Genomic DNA, 21,243 nt, shown 5'->3' with positions numbered 1-21,243 from the left:
TATCAAAATGTCAAAATTACCCTCTTTGGTTTCAGACATATTTTGGTCCACTGACCATTAGTGTTTTAGACATATTTTTGGCTGGCCAACTTAAAAAATTTGACTGAATTTTCTTCAGACCTATTTTTTATTGAAACATAATTTGGACTGAATAGGTTCAAACCTAACAATTCTTAATTAATATTATTATTTATTAGCAATACTTTGAAAATCGATTCATATTAATTACATAATCGAGATTTTATGAAAATAAATTATAGTAATTTCAAAAAAATAAAATTTAAAAATTTAAAAAATAAGTAGCGTTATCAAAATTGAACCATGGTCTCATGAATTTGATTAGTTTTTCAATCCAATCATCATTCCAATTTTTAAAACATTATTATTGTATTTTTAAATCATTCTTGTACTTGTAGTTTTAATTATAATAAATAATTAAAAATTGCTATTAAAAAAAAAAAAGTAAAATTTTCAAGATTGGAGAGTGAGGATTCAATATTTGGTAGGGACATCCGTGACCCAAGGATTCAATATTAGGGACAACACAAATGACAAAAATGCCCAAAATTGGAAGCTGGAATACCACCTCTACCCTTAGATTCCATTGCTTCATGTGGGTCACATGTGGCGGAATTGCACTGTAAATCTGGTACATGTGGTGAAAGAGAGGTAAAAAAACAAACAAACTTAAAATCTGTGAGAGATTTTTTGATATTTGTTAAGTTTGATTGTTGATGTTGTTGGGCTACAGCTGGAATTGTATGGTTGTGGAGATCTCATTTTCACCCACATGCGTCACCACCTCTCCCAACAACTTTTTCAAGAGATTCCAAAGCCATTTGCTTTTATTATTATTATTATTTTTTTTTTTAATTATATTTATTTTTTTCTTTCAATTTCTTGTTTTCCTGTTCAGTGCTTTTTGGTTCTATAAATCCCATCCGCTGCATTCTCAAAAGCCCTTCCACTTCTCCTCTCTTCCCTATACATCTTTGAGAGTTCTCCCTCTTTTTTTTCTTTCTCTTTAGAGATCTTGATAGCTCTGTGAGTTCTGAAGATTTTTGGTTAGAAATCCAAGCTATATCCCCTCTGTTTTATTCTTGGGTTTTGAAGCTGGGATTGTCTGGGTGTTGTTTAGATTTCTGATTTAAAGTGTGGGTTCTCGTTTTCGGAGTTAAAATTGAAAGCCCATTCGTTGGATCTGTGTTTTATTCTCTGGGTTTATGCAGAGACCCTGCTTTTTAGATAACAGGACTCTGTTTTTCTAGAGGTTTTTTTTTTTTCTGTATGGTGGACTTTGAGGGATATTTTTTTTTTGGTATGGATTTGGATTAAATACCAAAAACCCTTCTGGGAAATCTGTGATTTCTCTATAAAGTTGGAGTTTTTTAGTGTTAATTTGACCTCTTCTCCATTTCTCTACAGAAGTTTCTCCACTCTGTTTCTTGATGCTTAATATCTTGTTCTTGATGTTTGAGATTCATGTCTCAAGTTCTCAGTGAAATTTTTCTCTCTGAGTTTATGATAAATTCCACATTTAGGCACAAGACCCAATTAGTTCAGTCTTTCTCTGTGGTTTTCCTTTACTGGTTCTATGTTTTTTCAGAGTTATCTCACTAGAATCTGATCTCTACACACCCTTGCTTCCTTCTCTTTCTATAAATTAAATTATTAATCTGAATCATCTTTAAATAAGTAGTATTTGGGTCTTGTGTCTTTCCTCTACTGCAATCCAATCTGAAAAAAAAAAAAAAATCTAGTTTTTTTTTTCCTTTCAAAATTATTCCACCATGGCTTCCTCAAGTGGGACTTCTTCAGGATCAAGTCTGCTTCAGAATTCTGGTTCTGAGGAAGACCTTCAGCTTGTAATGGATCAGAGGAAACAGAAGAGAAAGTTGTCGAACCGAGAATCGGCGAGACGATCAAGGATGCGAAAACAGAAGCACTTGGATGATCTAATGGCTCAAGTTAGTCAACTCAGGAAGGAGAACAACCAGATTCTTACAAACTTGAACATCACCACTCAACATTACTTGAATTTTGAGTCTGAAAATTCAGTCTTGAGAGCTCAAATGGGAGAATTGAGTCACAGACTAGTGTCTCTCAACGAGATCATTAGTTACTTAAATGCAAACAATATTGGTGGTTTTGAGAATGAAGATTCTCTTTTAAGTACTGAAACATTCATGAACCCAAGCCCATGGAATTTGCTCTACATGAATCAACCAATCATGGCTTCTGCAGACCCAATGATTCAATATGGGTAGTTGAGTTGGTTTGGGTGGTGGTGGTGTTATTGGTGTTTTGTTCAGGTTGTTGATAAGTGGCTGAGGGGGGTACAAAAAGACGTTTTTAGTTCTAGTAGGGGGCCCTGTAAGAATAGTGACTATAAGAAGGTGTAGTAGGGGATGATGGTCGTAGTAATAGTAGTAGTAGTAAGTAGAGTGGGCTTTGGTTATATTGGGTTATAGTGGCTTGTACATGGGTTGATATAAGTATGGATTCAAGGGCTACATATGTAATTGGACTCTCTATTTAATGTGATATATATAATAACCTCTATTATTGGTATTATTTCTTTCTTTTCTGTTTTTTAATGATCTTTTATTAATAATTTTTCTAAAGTTTAATAATGAGTTACCATCACTAATTTTATCATTAAGAAAATATCATGATCTCATTAGTGATGTATGTTTCTTTCTTTTATCGTTGGATTTTTGTGATTGGACGTATTAGAAGATAAGCTCGTGATCACCATCTAATGGTGATGATCGTGACGTCAAAACTATGATTATAGGATATCATTGATTATCTTGGTCATCATTATTTTATTTGATAAAGTTTGAATCACAATTTTATATGTCTAAAGTCATGCCTTCAATTATTTCAAGTGTTATGGATAATTAGCAAGTTTTATTATAATCCAACTGAGGCACTTGATGATGAAAGAAACCTCTTGTTTGGATTTAAGGGAAGGCAATTACTGAATTGGTTGAGAATTGAGACTGCAACTAAAGTTTTTATTTTATATAATCTCTTTAAGGATGCTTGGTTAAAGTTCACGAGTTTCGATAACTTGGGTTCAAATTCTACCTTAACCTACTAATTAATTATTGCCCATTAATCTTGTTTGCAAATAACAAAAAAAAAAAAAAGAAAAAAAAAAGAAAGAGAATTCAAATTGGGTTTCTTTTCTTGTAACGAAGGGAGAAGCCTTTGTTGACAAAGAGAAGAAAAACCAAATAACGGAACTATTGAAGCATCTTTGGTCCACCAAATATTTGAAGCTTTAATCTAAATTTGGAGTATTTACTTTAGTCCATTATCGTGAAGTAACATGTCCCAACCTTATATATATATATATATGAGGTAGGTTGCTTTTAGTACACGCAAATGATAGAATGACTAATGAGGAGTATTGTTATCCTACTCCTGAGGATACTTCATGAAGTGACACTATGGACACAAAGTGTTTAAACACAAAATAAAGAGAAAACTAATGGCAATGTCTTTGTGGTATCATTGAACAAGATGTGTTCAGCCGACTCGAATGTTGGGAAAATGGATGATGATGATGATCAAAATATCCATGAAATTTATGATTAAGAATCATGTTAGGGGGTGGTGGATTTTAGTATGAAGTTCCCCATAGACAAGGTGAAGTGATCTTTTGATGTCACCATGAGAATTAAGAGTTGAGATTTTGCTCTTCCATAACCTTGTGCTGTAAATATTTTCAAGATGGGAGTCATGTGACCTCCAAAAGTTACGATAATTTATGTGATTGAGGAATCCTACCACTATTGTCATACATTATCCATGCATCTATTTCTCTGTAATCAATACCATTTTCCATTTTTTATTATATATTCTTCTTTTTATAATTTTATTTAGAATTTCATTCCTAATTTTAGGGTTGATTTCCTATATGAATAATAAGTGTTGTTATCCAATATCCAGATCATTCACGGTAAAACTCAATGATCATCTCTTTTCGTTTTTTAATTTTTTGATATGATAAACCTATTTTTAATGAATTCAATAACTCGGTGCTGATGAGATTTGACCATTGATCTTGATACCATCACCCCAAAGACTTTACCATCTAAGCTATCTATATGTCCAATGGGATATTGAAAGTACACTCTCAGTCATGAATATTTTTGATGTATAGAACTTTGTAGATGCTAATGACATTAGATACTGCAAACCTTTGAAACCATTCTTTTTTTTTTTTGCCTCTATAAAACTTCTTAAAGAATTATCATATTTTGTCTTTTAATTTCACTCGTTTGATACTCAAAAACTATCTAATCTAGAAACATTTTGAATCACTTGATTTACTTCCAAGTTCAAATGGTAAACCTATGAAAAAATGATTCTTCACATATTCTCCAAACTCCAAAGTGTCTAATATTTGTAATATGTAGTGGTCTTCCTTTCTTTTGGAACGGGAACCAATTTACATTAAAGTCTCCTCCGAAGTACCATGAATTTCCCTCCCAAACTTTTCTTTGCCGTCCAAATCCCCAAAGCAGATTTGTTTTCTCCAACCCAAAGTTAGACCATATATCCCAAAAAAGCCGCCATACTATGGTATTTATTGCCATTGTCCAATAATATTTTGTAAATAATTTACAAAATTTGCTATTGGTCCACGACAATGAGACTTTTATTTTCTTGGTTTGTATATATATAAATATTTTTCTTGTTCAAATGAATCTTTATGGAGACATGTACTACTTCAAATCTTTGAACTCCAGTAACCATCGATTGAAGGGCAGCATTTCAATCCATCAAAATGAATAAAGTAATAAAGAAAAAGAGAACCTAATTAAGGCAATTTAATTTATTATTTGATCAAATAAACAATCATACGATAACTTAAAATTATTTATTTATATTATTTTTTATAAGCAAGTAACCATCGATTGAAGGGCAGCATTTCAATCCATCAAAATGAATAAAGTAATAAAGAAAAGGAGAACCTAATTAAGGCACTTTAATTTATTATTTGATCAAATAAACAAACATACAATAACTTAAAATTATTTATTTATTTATTTATATTATTTTTTATAAGAAAGTTGCATAAAGAAATGAAGAAGAGAGAGGAATATCACCAGTTATCACTTGGAGTAAGAAGGGGACATATAGGAAAAGCGGGTTGAAGGATCATTCATTTATTTATACTGAAAGAACAAGGACTGTTTATATTGAGGTTCTGAACTAATGTACTTCCTCTCAACTCAATTAAACAAATTCTCACATAAAACATGTGAAGATTCTTTATTAATTTCTCCCACATTGCTCCACTGACTCTTCACTCACTTTTTTTCCCTAAAATACAAATATTGCGTCACTTTGAAGACATGCCCCTCTGGGTTTTATTATTTAAATTTAAAATACACTTGGTTTTCAAATTGAAGACATACCCCTTTTTTGGAAAGATTAATTGAAGGCATACCCCTCTGATGTCTTACATGAAATTATCCAAATGCCCTTATCTTTGGCTTATTGTCAAAGACTCAAAATCTGAAAACCCAACACTTCTCCTTAAAAACCAATAATCTCGAACCTCCCCAAAAATGATATTTTGCTCTTGATGATTGAAGGTTGGAGGAGATAGAAACCATTTTACCAATGAAAGGGAGGTGGTGTTGAAGCAAGTTTAAGCTAAGGAGAGTTCGGTTATTTTATGTTAGTCTCTGATGGAAGATCAAAGTCGAAGGGTATGTCATTGGTTTGAAGTCGGTTATCCGTAATTTTCACCAAAATTACTCCAAAAATATTAGCCTATTCTAATTACCAAATTAGTCTGACACTAAAATGTGGTTTGAGGAGCTGAATTGTGACCTTGTGACATAATTCTTGTTCCATCATACACCAATATGCCCATTTGCACATTGGTATATATGTAGGTGCAATGGCTAATTGCCTAGAGAACTATAAAAATATTGGAATATTTATAAACTAAAATTTATTGCTTGAATTTCTAGAAATTGCATAGCTTAAAGCATAACATTCGTTGCTTTTCCAAGTTTCAATATTCTAATACGAATAAAAAGTGCGGAAAAGGAGCATCTTTTCTTTGTTTATTGAGAATCCTAACCCTTGTTAGGAAGGAAAACAGGAGAAAAAAATAAATAAATAAACAAAAGTTAAAGGGAGCCAAAGAACTGGGTTAATTAAGGTGTAGTAGTAGTTTTCTAATAGACTCACCATTTAAAAAGAGAGAGAGAGAGAGAGGTAAGGATGATGAAATCAGTTGTCATGCCCTTCTATGTTTGTTGATTGCATGTTAGGGAAAGAGCTAAAAGGATATAAGTATTGTAATTAGAGATGATGAAAGCATGTGGCCAACAATTAATGAAAAGGATCCCAATATCAGTTGAGAAAAGAAGGTCCTTTTCTTGGTTTTGTTTAGTGGGGAGTTAGTAATTTTTAATGGGTCTGTGATGGTAGCAAGAGAGTGATTTGGGTCTTGTTGTTTCTTAAAATAGTTGATTACAACAGAAAGATTAAAAGATTAAAAGATAAAAGAGTGTTTCATATTTAATTTAAAATTCATGGGTGGGTGAGAATAATTCAAGTGTTTTGTAATTTTATATTAAATATCATTTAGAGTGTTGGATGGTAAGTTCTTTATCATTACAAGTTGCATTTGAGATTTATAATTTTTTTTTCTCTTTCTTTTTCAAGGAAGAGATGATGGTCTGTTCTTTTACTTTTGCAATTAGTTGATGATATATGAACACTTGCAGCCAAAGCATAAACCAAGTATATTCTTTCACAAAATTTGTAAATATTCCACTACAATATTTTGCAATACATCTACGAAAAGTAGATTTTGAGATTTTTAGTATTTCCAACTGAGAGAACAAGTTTTCATGTTATTTGCATCATATTCGTAAAATAATTCCCTCTACAAACTGCTTGTCTTATTTCAGATGCAAAATTTGTGCTCCTGTTAGTTAATACATGTATAGTAACTCAATGTTGAGTTTAGTCCCACATTGGATACTCATTGCCTTGTCTCTCGTTATAAGCTCTTGGACATTTTCATAACCAATTGATTTTAAGTTGGATCTCCAAACTTATCATAGTATCACAACGGGCCTTTCTCTCTTCCACGTCATTTAGTTCATATCTCCACATGCTTTGACCCAGTCCAGCTCATACGTGCGGGGACATGGTTAGTTTAGTCTCACATCGGACAATCTTTGCCTTGTCTCTTCAGACTGATAATTCAAATTGAGCCCACCACTCATACGCATGCATCTTATTTTAAGGTACAATATCTTCATATGTGTATATATTTATACATATAAAAATAGATATGAAAACATTAAAATTGACAAAAGACATGATTTTAGATTGAATGGAGGAACAAATTACGTTCAACTGACCCCAAATTTCTAATAAAAGACTTTGATGATGGGGTCCGTGAAATCCATTCTTCGAGGACTTTTCCTACAAGAAATCACAAAATCTGATGTAAGATTTAAAAGTCATACCCACCTAACACAAATAGTAACTCTTTATAATATCAACTAAGAGGAAGAAAATGATACTCTCAGCCCTAGATGGACTGGACCTTGTCATAAGGCTCTAGACCCATTGGATGGTCCTTGAAATTCATGTCTTGTGAATCTTGATTACCATCCAATGACCTATATACATTGGGATCCCATACCGACACTGACGAGGTCTACATAAACACTGCAACCTAGGATATTAAATCTGCATTATTAATTTCGTTTGTTGCCCTTGTTAGATAACTAATGTAGTGTAGCATATTAATAAATGATGATTCTCATTTTTATCCTCCAGATTTATTTATTTATTTATTTATTTTTTTCTGATGATGGGGTGTCCAGATCCATAAGCCTGACTAGCAAGGGGCGAGGCCCCTTAGAGCACTATGCCTCACCCAAACTCATGCAAAAACTAACAAATCACACATACCAAGTAAGATAGGAAAAATCCATATAGGTAGCCAAAGAGGGGTTTGGCCACTACACCTAACACTTGTTGATTATAGATCATAATACTACTATATTTGGGATTATGGCCACCACCACCATCATAGTATCGCAACTTCGTCAATGCACATTGATGAATTACCCCCGCAAAGTACACGAAGCACGGGCTCTCACTAATAAAACCCCACAACAGGATCATCAGGATACTCATGAGGCGATATTCTATGCGACCAACATCAAATGCTCACGAGTTGATTATATTTGTTGAATGAATCTATCCATGTTTATTCCAATTTCCACGTCACTTTCCTCATTTGTAGGATTTCATTTTTGATTATTTATTATGTGACCAAAGCTAAAAATTTGAACACTTCTGCTAATACGTAAGTTAGTTAGGTCCCTAGTCCTTTTGGAACCGTTGACCCATGAATGTTTGGTCCATCCTTGGATGGATCTTCATGACAAAAATCATCTTAATTGGTGATTTTATCTATTTTTTCATCATGGGCCTTACGAAGTTCCAAGCCCACAATGAAATATTGTTTGAAAACCTGGGCTGATATCCCTTCTCTGTCCTGCTCCCCACGGAGTCTGGATTGATTTGTCCAATTCATCATGCCTTGAATGAGTCCAACAATTAAAATCCATTTGCCTTATAAATTGATTGTGTTATATGATTGAGTTTTATTAGTCATGATTTTTTTATACACACCTCCATACGCCCCTTGCTAGTCAGAAAATCACTATTCAGATAATAATAATAATAATAAATTAAATTAAATCCTAACATCATAGCATGTAATGTTTCTTATGATTAAACACTCTACAAAGGGGCGAGGATTTAGCAAAGTTCCTTCACCCCTATAAAATGGATGAGTCAGATCATTGAGATCAACTTCTCAAACAGTCCATCTTGAAAATTGATTCATTAATTTTCGATTAATCATATTAAAATATCGAGATTGAAAATTATTATATGATCGATTTTGATAATTTGAATGTTGATCTTTATGATGTGTTTAAACGTTGAGATAGACCATTTACAATCTTGATATTGACATTTGTAAAAGGTCAATCTCCAAAATTGGAATAAAAATTGAATTATTTGAATTGTCAACCTCAACAAATTGAATCATCAATCTCACCAATTGAAATAAGGTGAGGGCCTTTAAAAAGAAAGTTCATTAAATGGACTATCAAGTTACTGAAAAAAAATAAAAAATTAGGAGGTAGTTTAGAAAAAAAAAAATTCCTTATCGTAAGTAATTTTTCCTTCAAAATTTGCTGTCAATGAGATGTATCATAGACGCTACCGACTGTGGGCCATATTATGTGTGTCTAAAGCCTAGACCCTTGAATTACCAGGAAAATGTGATTGATCAAAGGGATGTGATATATGGATCAGTAGGGGTGTCAATTGAGCCTGTCGGCCCGTCCGAAAAAATAAGGGCTAGCTCGTTCATTTTTAGCCCGCAAAGGCAGGGCCGGACATACAAACTTTTAGCATGTTAAATCCGGGTTGGGCTTGGGCCTGATTCTGCCCAACCAAGCCCACCACTTAATCTTATAGAAATATTTATAATATATCTAATTAGAAAAATGTTTTTCAAATAAAAGTAAAATATGTTATCTAATTACAATTTAACTCTCATATATAATCTTCATTGGTAAATAAGACATTAATTTCAACTTGGATTGGATAAGACTTCAAACATGTACAAAATTTAGAAACAAAAAAAAAACACACACACACACACACAATTTTTTATTTTTATTATTTATTATTATTAAAAATATTGAATTTTAATCATTCTGTTTAGCCCGAACCAGGCCTGAATCAAGCCCAAGCCCGTTTGGTCGGATTAGGGCTTAGTCGACGTAGGCCCGATTTAATTTGGGCTAGTCTAGGTAGAAGCCATCTCTTTAGAACCGGACTAGGACTCAACCAAGCCCTGAGCCTGGCCCGAAACCGCCCATTGATCAGCTCAACCAGTGCAACACATTTCAAGTCCAGTCTCTTCGCACACTGATCAATATGAAATTGATGTTGGGCTTCTGAGAAGGGCTTTTCAAGCTTAACTTAATTGTTCTATCTTGATTTGAACTTGATTTTGGTTACAAAGGTTACTAAGCCTCTTAAGAAGGATTAGTTGTAAACTAGCTAATCTTGTTCAAGAGCTTAACGTAACTTTTCTTTTCTCCAGAATTAACTTTAATCGAATGAGAAGGTTTATAGGCTTCATAAGAAGGTCTTACATTGACATCAAAAGGATCTGGGGTCAGTTAAATGAGAAATGTTCATCCATCCATACCGGGTATCCCCGTAGACAGTAGACTGGGCCCATATCTGGGCCTTTTCCCAGTCCATAGATAAATGGTCTTGTCCAAGGACTAGCCCTAGGGCATGTGAAACCCCCACACATCACACACACACACACACCAGGTAAGTGAAGGTGCACCCCCTCCAGGGTGGCCCTGAGGCATTAACCGCTTATTGGTCTGAAATTGCCATTAAGCCAAGCCCTCTGGGTTAGCCATATCTTTTGTTGTTGAAAATAGATGTAAGTATATTCATATTTGCTTTCACTATTTCAAATCACATTCTTTCTCCTAAATGGAGTTGTAGTCGATCATTATCAAATATGCCCAAACTATCTCAGTTGACTTTCTCTTTTATCATTTATTAGAGTAGTCATCGTTATATTTTATCGAGTAGGCTCATTTCTAATTTTATCTTTTCCCAATCTTTCTACTCACCTATCTCAACATCAACATTTTTATTTCGTTCAATTTACTAACACGATGCTTTTGATTACTCGACATTCAGTGACCATAGAATGTAGCCGGTCTTACAATCATTTTAGAAAGATTGTCTTTTAATTTAATCTATATACGTTGATTGCATGACACTCCCAAAAGAACATTTTCACTTTAACCTCCCAATTTTAATTCTATGGGAAATATCTTCCTCAATTTCTCCATCTTTATATATAATAAATACACACTCTAAATAACAAAAATGGTCCCTTCGGGATATTTCTAAAGCATTAATTTTTTAATAATGTCTTTGGAAACATATTTTCTTAGAAGTTTGATACAGCTTTTCTTGTCTTTGAACTTGTTGAGTTTAGTGGCACATCGGGCGCTCATTGCCTTGTCTCTTTCCTTATAAGCTCTTGGGCCTTTCACTCATTGTATCAGAACTTGAACTTCAACAAACTCCAAAGGTTGCAAGGCTTTCTAAGCTATTCTTTGGAGCCTTGAAATCTTAATGTTACTTGTGAGAATGATTTGCTTCTTCTCAAACGTAGAAGAGTCAAAGTCTTGTGGAGAAAATAATCAAGCATCCCCCATAATGATCTTGACTTGTTAATAGATTTATTTTTTATATTTTTTTATTTATTTTTTATATTTTTTTTATGATCTAAAAATGTTGAAATGATCAGATTTCAATTTTAGTGGTTTTAGGGATTTTTAATAGACCACATCCATCTCGTTGGAGTGGACTCTACGACAAGACAATTTGGTTCTTGGACCAACTAACCCCTTTTCTAATTGAATTATGGACCTTTATACGGGACATTTCAATCTAATTCCTTGACTTGATAACACTAGAACCTGGACCATTTTTTTTAACTAACAAAGCCCATTTATATGCTCGGGGATGTCTATCCAGGCCATTAGCCCATTCAGGATGTGGGAATCCATTTGTAACTTTTAAGTATCAAATTAATTTGAATTGGATATAAATTTTTTTTAGGCAAAAAGGACAAGAGTAAGCCCAAATCGGCCATTTGTTAATCAGACCTTACAATTAAGGGTGGACGCTGAACCCACAAAGCCTAATAAACACAGCCCACCTGTATTCACTTCCCCAAGGCACCCTTCTCTTTCAAGAGGATTCGCAAAATTCAAGCCCTGGTAAGGTTCTTCGCTTTGCATCGAATTAAACTACATGCTCAATTCTCAACGTGAAGTTATCAGATCAATACGGATTGGATTTCAAGTTTGAGCCGATCCTTGACCAACTCTAGCAGGCACGCACGTATGTACTAGGCATCTAACAAAACATATGCTTCCATTGGGTTTTACCTTGGGCTATCAATGGGCCGGGCTGTACCTTGAACTCGCCTGGGCTAAAATGGAGCCCATTGATTGCCCACAGATTTACCAAATAATCATCCATCTATACATATACAAGAGTTTGCCCGTTCTACGGCACGGATATCCTTTTTGGGATTAAGTAAGTAGAAGATGAAAGACAATAAAATTGGCGGGTATTATTGAAAAGGGGTATTCTTAGAAAGGGAGATAGAAGAGAAAGTGAACAAAGTCAAAAGAGTATTCTTTGAAAGAAAGAAAAGATGAGATACAATAAAATTAAAACTTATCCTTAAGATTCATATTATATAGATATCAGAAGGTGGTATGTGCAAACGCACATGTATCGTAATGACTTAAAAATGGTATTTTTGTAATTTTGAAAATTAACCAATGTGATTATAGATTGCAATTTTTCTTAGTTTTTTTTATCAAAATAACCCTGTGAAATTAAGATTAATATATTAGTGGGGGCATTTATGATCACTCAAATTTTGTTGTCGAACCACTTCTACTTCGCCTTCTCTCATTATAATAGTAAAGATATTGTTTTAATTTTGAAAACTAAGCAACGCGATTATAGATTGCATTTTTCTTGATTTTTTTACAAAATTGACTTTGATTATATTGAACTTAAATATAAAAGTGGGGGCATTTATGACCACTCAAATTGGTGTTGAAGCACTTCTTTTCCACCTTCTCTCGTTATAATAGTAAAGATATATTATAATAATAATAAAACTCACAATTTTTATGACGGTACAAGATTCATTTTTCAAGAGAATATGAATTCCTTAGAAAAATGGTAATTAGAAAATGAATTACAAGAAAGAAAAGTATTCCCTAATTTGATTTTACCCTCACAAATATAAGAAAGAGAAGAGTTTTTAGATTCGAGGGTCAGTGTAATAGTGAAAGATTATCGGTAGGAAGTTTAACAAATCATTTTCCCGGCTTGGAAGTGAGGTTAGGAAAATCATTTTCTGAGGGTTGTGAAATTGAACTTCAGCTAAATAGATAATTTTACACTAAAAATTGCATTTTCGGAAGAAAATCATCTTCCCCTCATTTCCAATGCGTAATCATAAAAGGTCCTTCATTTTTTGTTTAGAGTTGTGATTTTTTTTTGACTTTTTTTTGTTTTTTTTTCTAATACTTGGCTGATGTGGCAGAGACACAGAACCATAAATCGTTTTCTTTTGGATACACAAGGAAAACGATCTATGATTTTGTACCTTTGCCATGTCAGCTGAGTATTGACCGAGTGAAAAAAATTGAGTCCCAAAATCGTTAGCCTTGTGTTTAACCTAGTAATCATCAATGTAATCCTCTATGCCATATGGAACAAGTTTGGAATATTATTTTTTTTGCTGGAATCCATTAACGATCAAATGACGTAAACAGGTTTGTGCTTGTTTGTCTCTTACAGTGTCTAAAGGGGTCATAAAGTTTTCTTATAGGTCAGGGATGCACTAATCATAGTGCATTAATTAAGAAAATGCAGGTCAACCTCACAAAGAAATTTTTAAAAGACATAGAAAGGAAGAAAGAAAGAAAAAAAGAACACAAAAAGTACATCTAATTCCATGACTTAATAGATTAACTCACATATACTCTAGCTAGTATGATCAAGTATGTTCATGGTTGATTTCTTCTTTTACAATGCACCCTAACAATCCATATATATGATATATGTGCCTGTCAACACATCTACTGTACAAAATTTTCCTCATACAATCTTTACCATCCAATTTTGTTCTCAAAGATGGACAACCAAAAGGAGAAAAAAGCTATAGAGTTGGGGAAACGTATTTTTTGGGCAAGATGCATAATTTGAATATGCTCTATTACTTGTATGCATGGTTTCTGATACATGATCTTAAGAAGTGGACCTTTGATTGAGATGGAGTGGTTCGTATCAAAGGGTACCCAAATTTAGAATCAGGATGGGAGAATATCAGTTGATGATGACTCTAGTTTGCTTTTTCTTTCTTTTCTTATTTTCTCATTTCTTGGGGAGATCGAACAAAAAAAAATGAGAGGAAGAAAATGATGTATGTGAAAACTTCCATACATGCGAAATTGCGGATGCATCAATAATTCAATAATATGAATATGATCTTAGACCCATAGCTTGGTTTGACACATTGCAAAATTTCTTTATAGTCGCGCATTCAAGTCCAGCTTACCCATCAAAAGATGATAATAATAATAATATAAATCAAATATATAAGTCGGTCACGGTGGTCCGAAATCCATCATTTGTTAAAGGTTTTGAGGACATAGCACAAGTAGAACGATAATGATCATCATCGTTAGAGTCTTATTCCAAAATTTCGAGGTCGATTAAAGAAATCGTATTCCAACAGTGATTGTTTTATTTATCCAGAAATAAATATTATTTGATTTGATTGGAATAGTTGGATTGGAGACTTAGATTAGGGGAGCTGTCTTAAGCTCACTTTATCTCATAGACACCAACAAATACCCATTTTTTTAAACCTAGTAGTGCTTCCCTTTAGTATCCACCAATGCCCTTTCAGTGGTATTTGGTGCGTTGTCCTTGTCGTTATGGATAATTGAAGCCACTACCCATCCACAAACCTATTTTATACCCTACCAAATTTATCTATTAAACACATCCCCCACGACATGACAATGAAACCCTATTTACAAAAGCTTTCTACCAATTTTTTTTAATGTGTCATGCTATTTAGGGTTGTCAATTGATCATGAGTGGATCGAATCGGGTTGATTTGGGACCAGACCAATAGGAATTGGATCGGGTTCATATTGAATATCAATATTTTGATTAAATGTGATTCAATAAGAAATATATCCCAAGGAAGACTATCATTTGGATTTTCTTCGGGGGTAGACAATGACTCTGCTGTCACCCCATGGTAGCGCAGCGAGACCCATTAATTCCATGAGTAGAACTCACTATGTGGGATTTGCTCCCAAGTGGTAAGATTTTCATCTAAACTCGAGTCTTTGCATGACCTCTGGTATTTTCCTTTGACGAGGGTCTTTGCTGCTTCTTCCATACCAATTGATGGAGGTTCTTCGTGATCCAGCATTCATGTGTGAACCTCATGGGTCTCTTTATCAAAAATCAAGGTGTCACCGAGGATACCAAATCCAATTTGATATTCACTCTTAATATGATGAGTCATGCTGGAGTAACATTAAAATTGACATCAATTCTCACATTGCTGATGTGGAGGTGCACACATAGTCATAGGTGCTTTTTTACTTGTATCTCGATACAAGTGAAAAGCATCCATGGGCCCGTACATAGATCCATGTCAGCAACATGAGAATCGACGTCAATTTTAATGTTACTTCAACATTTTCCTCATATAATATATAATATATGTAATCTCACATGATATTGGATTAGATGTTATCTGATTGAGACATAGTTGATCCAAACCTGATTCAATAGGTAATCAAATCGGAAGCCAAGTCCTTCAACTAGACCCAAGAATATATTGATTTTTTTGGGTCTGATATGACCTATAGCACTTTTTTTTTTTGATAACGAAGGGTATTTGGGCCAGCTTGCGCCCACCAGACGACCTATAGCACTTTTGAACTTCTGGTAATCAGAGCAAAGTAGTTAAAATGGGGAGATTTTTTTATTTTTATATTTTGACTTATCTTCTTCATTATTTGGAAAATTCCACGTACATCCCCTGATTCAAGGATTTAGATTTGCCTCCCTTGATCATTGGCATTGACAAAGTCTAAAAGATGTATCATTATGTTATTGAGTTGAGACCCTTCTGGTCAAGGATAGTTATTCTTTCGATTATCATTAAAATTGCAAGGATTTCAACTATACCTCTATTTGTTTTTGGACTTAAGTTTGTATAGAACTAATGTTTGCATCACTAATTGAGATGATGTTTTGACACCACTTGCAAAAGTACTCTAATGCCTAAGTCACTCACTTAGTTGTATAGTAAAATTAGTATATTTTCAATTTTATCAAATCCAACTCCAAGACTAATAATAGGCAACACCGCAACAAGAGTTCTAGTGCTCGCACTCAGTCTCAAATACTGCCCTTACCCCTTATTCAGAGAATCGTAATGGACATCTTTCTCATCATGAGGTGACATGTCTCACCATTACAACAAATGTAAAATTATCTTGCACAACTTTGAAGTGTAATGGCATGGTGAGTTGGGACTTGAAAGTGGCTGAAAATATAAAATTCATTTGTTTTGTAAAAGGAAAATGCTCAAGTAACATTGAAATTGATATTGTTTCAGACATTGCCGATGTGGATGTGTCTATAGAACCATAGATGCTTTTCATCAAGATATATATGAGTGAGAAGCATCTATGGTTTTGTGCACACCAATGTCCCAAACAATGTCAATTTCAATGTTACTCCGGCACGACTCTTTGTAAAAACTGAACTCGTTGGCACCTGCATTTGGTATTATTACTTCAATGTTATAATGATTTATTTTACATAATTAATTTTATAAATATAATCAATTTAGTCAGAATGATTATCAAATAAGGTCATTATCTGACTAAAGAAGTCAATCCAACTCATAAAAAAACCCAAAATGACCAAAGCATCTTGAATTATCATCCAACTCTCTTCGCTACCAACCAAACCCAGCAATGTAGCCTCGTGAACCTTTGTGATTTTGATACTTCACAATGAGTTAAGACGATGCAAATTTTTAATTTTTAATTAAACTAAGTGTCATCTATGGATAGTTGTGAAGCTAAAAACTGAAAATTTGAACCAAATTCATTGCAATGCCGCTATATTCAATCCACAAAGAATTTGTTAATGAACCATGATGATAACATGGATATTTCCCATAAATCCACTGCATTAGTGATTTGTTCCTTCTAGTTTTGAGATCTGATTTAGCTCAAATAAGTTTTTTTTTTTCTTTTCTTATATCCTTTTTTTGTTTTTGTTTTTTTTTTTCAAGATTTAGGGCTAGGAACTCCAAACAAAAAATAATAATTAGGGCATTTGGGTAATTTGCACTGGGGTTTACACTCTAATATGCAATTATTTTAATCAATTATCAATCCACTTACTTCTTAGACTTAGTGCTCCCAACAACAGAAAAGTGGTCTCCTTCACCTTTTCCATTTTTTAATTTTAAATTATAAAGCACAAACTTTGAATTTAAAAAATAATTAATTTTCAATACTTCACAATATAGAAAGGAAACATCCTTCACTACTTTCCTTGAAGAGAGATATAGATCAAAGTTGATAAACATGGGTCTCAAGAACATTACTCTACTCTTTCTCCTCATCTCAGCATCACTTCTTTCAACTTCATTTGCAGGTGGGTTCATGTGATTCTCTTTTAACCTAAGAGAGTATTTCTCAAATCAAAATCACATGATTTTTAGGATTATTCATCAAATTCGCTTCAAACTTTTGTTGGTGATTGAAAAAATATGGGAATTTCACAATTTTTATGCTAGTAGTTAACTTAAGGGAATGACCACTCCTCGAGCGAAAAAATTGTCAATTAGTTTGTATTTTAGAGTTAAATCTCTCTCTTTTTTACCTTATTGTTTTATTAGTATTTTCAAATAAAAACTGGCTACTAGCGTTTTAATAAACTAGATATAAATATCACCAAACATTTATGCAACTTTAAGATGTGAGAAAAATAAATAAAATGGGATTCTCAAGCTTTCAAAGAATTACCAATAGTTGGGAGATGCAACTATTACCACTTCTTTAAGCAAATACCATAAGAAATGGCAATGGTAGATGTGGTTTTAGTATTATGTTTTCAAATAATTTTTTTTTATATTTCCAAACGTTCCTTATTAAAGTTTAAAATATTCCTAAAATAAAATCATAATTTTTCAAAAACTCCTTTTTTTTTTTTTGTGTATATAGCTTTCATTAGTATGATTATGGGAGTCTATTTCCTCAGATTATTACAAAGCATATATATTTTCCAAATCTTTGTCTTTTGCTTATTAGTGTTCTCTTTCACGTATATATATATATATTACTGGACATGATAAAATTAAATCATCAAAATTGCTTTTGCAGATCGGAAATGGAGGTTTGTGAACAAACATACAATGGAAGCGAGTGCAGCTAATAAGGTATGTTATCAATTATGATAGTACGTACAACTTTTTTATTTGGATAAAATTAAAATGGTTGAAGATCATAACGAAAGTCTAGTATAAAAAATATCGGATTGGTTGAACGAATTTTGTTTCCCATTCAATTATACCTTAAGTCGTGCCTTCCGGTAATTCAAGTGTGATTAATTATATGTGCTCTCTCACTACCTTAATAATGATTTTTTGGTTTCCTTCCATTTCGTTTGGTAACTTTCAACTCAGGTTCCTTCTAAAAGGGTTGTAGATTACAACTGAAAATCACTAAAGTGACTAAAATTCTAAAATAATTATTTTATTCCTAAGATTAATACCCAAACTCTCTACTGTTAATGGTCTTCCAACAGAAGAAAAAAAAAGTGCGTTATTAGTCCTCCTAAGTATGACTGGCCTTCCTACAAAATGAAAAAAGAGAGTATGTTATTGGGAAAATTATCAAAAAATTCCAAAACCCTCAAGTGTTACACTGTTACTGGCCTTCCTTAAAAGAGAGAGAGAGAGAGAGAGAGAGAGAGAGAGAGAAGGAAAATTGTTATTGATCTTATATTGGCTGAATACGGCTAATATTTTGAGTTTCTTTTGTTAGTGATATCTATTTTTCTTTTTCTTTTTTTGAACTATCATAGTTCTCTTAAAGTGAAATATCAATCTCTCTTACTTCCTCTACTACTGCTAATCTCTCTCTCTCTCTCTCGATACTAGCCCTAACCGACGTGTTGTGTTGAGGCTCTCCGTAAACATGACCTTTGGGATGTTAGAATTCCCAAGAAAAATGTGTCCCTGGAAAAAATTGTGTGAATCCCTAGATGATCGAAGCTGATCTCTAGGAAATCTATTTTTTCCTCAAATTCTAAGGGACATGTTGATGGAGAGCCTCCACAATATATATTTGAAAATTACTTGTGCAATATTTGATTTTATTTTTTTTTTCCTTAAAAAGTTGGTTGATTTGAAACTTGTTTGTACTTGGTAGGAAATATCAAGGAAGTCTTTGCACCATTATGAAGCAAGTCATGTTCAAGAGAGGCTACTTAGAGTTAACACAAAAGACTATGGGAAGTATGATCCTGCTCCAGCTCTTGTCAAGCCTCCTTTCAAACTCATACCCAACTGATACTGCAAATCTACATAAATATCACTATAATAATATATGATAATCTCTATATAATACTCCTAAGTATATGTAGAGTATATATGTTACTTATACTTAACCCTAAGTTTTTCAGAGTTATTATGTAATATACTCCTTATACTTATGAGGTACAAAAAAGTATGTCTGTATCAATTACTATGAAATGTAGTATACATGTATCGACTTATGCTTTGGTATTGTATATGTTAATGCGTATTAATACTAAAATGTTTATGGTATGTATATGCGTGCTTGTGTGAAGGGGGTCGAAGGAGATCTAGTTTTACCATGCATGCAAATAATTTTTATGTTAATTATCTCTAATGGTTGAATTCTATTGATTGGACTTGATTTTACAATAACTCTAAAAGAAGGGTTCATAAAGAAAAAAAATATTATTGGAAGATACAAAAAATCTTAATCTAGAAAGGAATCTATTGTGACCATAGTTGTAATGTAGAAGATATTGTTATCATTTTTTTGTGTGTGTATGTGTGGGGTGGGGGGGACGGAGGTATTTTGGTATAGCCGGACTCTGCGAGTCCCAACATATTGAGAAGAGACGTTCCGAAACACCTAAATGATTAGAGGATTTACCAAAAGAAGAGCTCAACTCGTAGCTACAAGCTAGACTTTTAAGTCTAGTGTTTGCCCGCTGCTTGACTGAACGTTAGAGTATCAAAGCCCCCCCCCCCCCGGGGGTGAGGCGAGGGCCTACTTCCAGCTCTGTCTCACTTTTGAGGGGAGTATGGATAGCCTTTAATTAACCTTGCCAAGGTAAAATGAAGTATAAACTCATAGTGCGGTGCGGTATACTATTTCCGGCCGGACAGAAAAGAGATTTCCTTTTTTGACCTAAAAGCAAGAGTTTGAGTCTAGCCTTTCGGGTCTTTCCAAAGATAAGCTGTTAAAAGATGGTCGAATCGCGTATCTAAGATACGCTGACGACATGCTGTTCGCGATCAAAAGCGGAGTCCACTCGAACAGAGAATACCGGAAGTTTAACCAGGCATTCCATCAGTGTTTAAGGGAACTCACTCAAGCTGGACGAAACTTCGGTACAACTGCTCCAGGGACGACCTAAGGTATCTAGGGCTCATAGACATAGAGCACTCGAGTAATCTTGGGGCACATAGAGTCCCCTCACTACATGCTAACTAACAAATTCTCCAAGAAAATTCAATGGGCTAAGACTGACAATTTTTAGAAATCGAATTTTGATGGCCTTACGCCGTTGAAATTCTGATGTTCCATAGATTCAACAGCTTAGAGCCATCAAATTTCTCACATCCTCCATTAGTTTGACTATTTCATGCCCATAGAAAGAAAAAATTTACAATGAAAAATTTTACAGCCTTGGGCCATTGAATGTGGGTTTTTTTCACATTGGGCCTCGCCCTACATGTACCAAGTGATTTTTGGGATAATCCTTAAGCATGACCCACTATGGAGGCATTCAAACTCAAGATCTCCGCTTCCAAAGGCATTGTCATCTTAGCCATCTCATCGACCTTTGGGGCTAGATTAAGATTTTCTAATCTCCATTAAATATTATTTGGTGTACCCGGGTATCTACACCTTTTTATGTTGATGTTGTTGTGTCTTCACCACTTCATCATGGAGTAAAAGATCCGCTACGAGAGATTTTGATTTTCATGTGAGTTATGACTCTAGAATTAATCTAAAACACAAAGCAAACATATAATAAATTAGAATCTAAAAAATAATTAATTCATCCTTCAGTGTGTACCTAAGTAGCTTGGGGGTGACTCCTAGGACATTTGGGTAAGGCTGACTTGGGCTAGATCGTGGGGATTACCTTGAGTACCACACAGACGCCTGGTAATGAGGGGTAGGTCCGTGACAAGTAGCACACTTAGGACTG

General features: G+C 33.8%; 1 protein-coding gene and 1 pseudogene across 1 annotated transcript; both read left to right on the top strand.

Annotated features, from left to right (window-relative positions):
• The first annotated feature begins 949 nt into the window (after positions 1-949).
• LOC147408884 (bZIP transcription factor 44 pseudogene) lies at positions 950-2,574 on the top strand (annotated as a pseudogene).
• Positions 2,575-17,262: 14,688 nt separating this feature from the next.
• Positions 17,263-19,597, top strand: LOC147408883 (protein CASPARIAN STRIP INTEGRITY FACTOR 1-like). Its single transcript, XM_086423285.1, has 3 exons — positions 17,263-17,421; positions 18,150-18,205; positions 19,200-19,597. The coding sequence occupies exons 1-3, from the start codon at positions 17,352-17,354 to the stop codon at positions 19,338-19,340; spliced, it is 267 nt and encodes an 88-aa protein (XP_086279411.1). The 5' UTR covers positions 17,263-17,351; the 3' UTR covers positions 19,341-19,597.
• The last annotated feature ends 1,646 nt before the right edge of the window (positions 19,598-21,243 follow it).

The sequence above is a fragment of the Akebia trifoliata genome, chromosome 2 (genome assembly GCF_017979445.1).
Source record: "Akebia trifoliata isolate Shusen 1 chromosome 2, ASM1797944v1, whole genome shotgun sequence".
Lineage (NCBI taxonomy): Eukaryota > Viridiplantae > Streptophyta > Magnoliopsida > Ranunculales > Lardizabalaceae > Akebia > Akebia trifoliata.
This window is presented reverse-complemented; position numbering and strand designations above follow the sequence as displayed.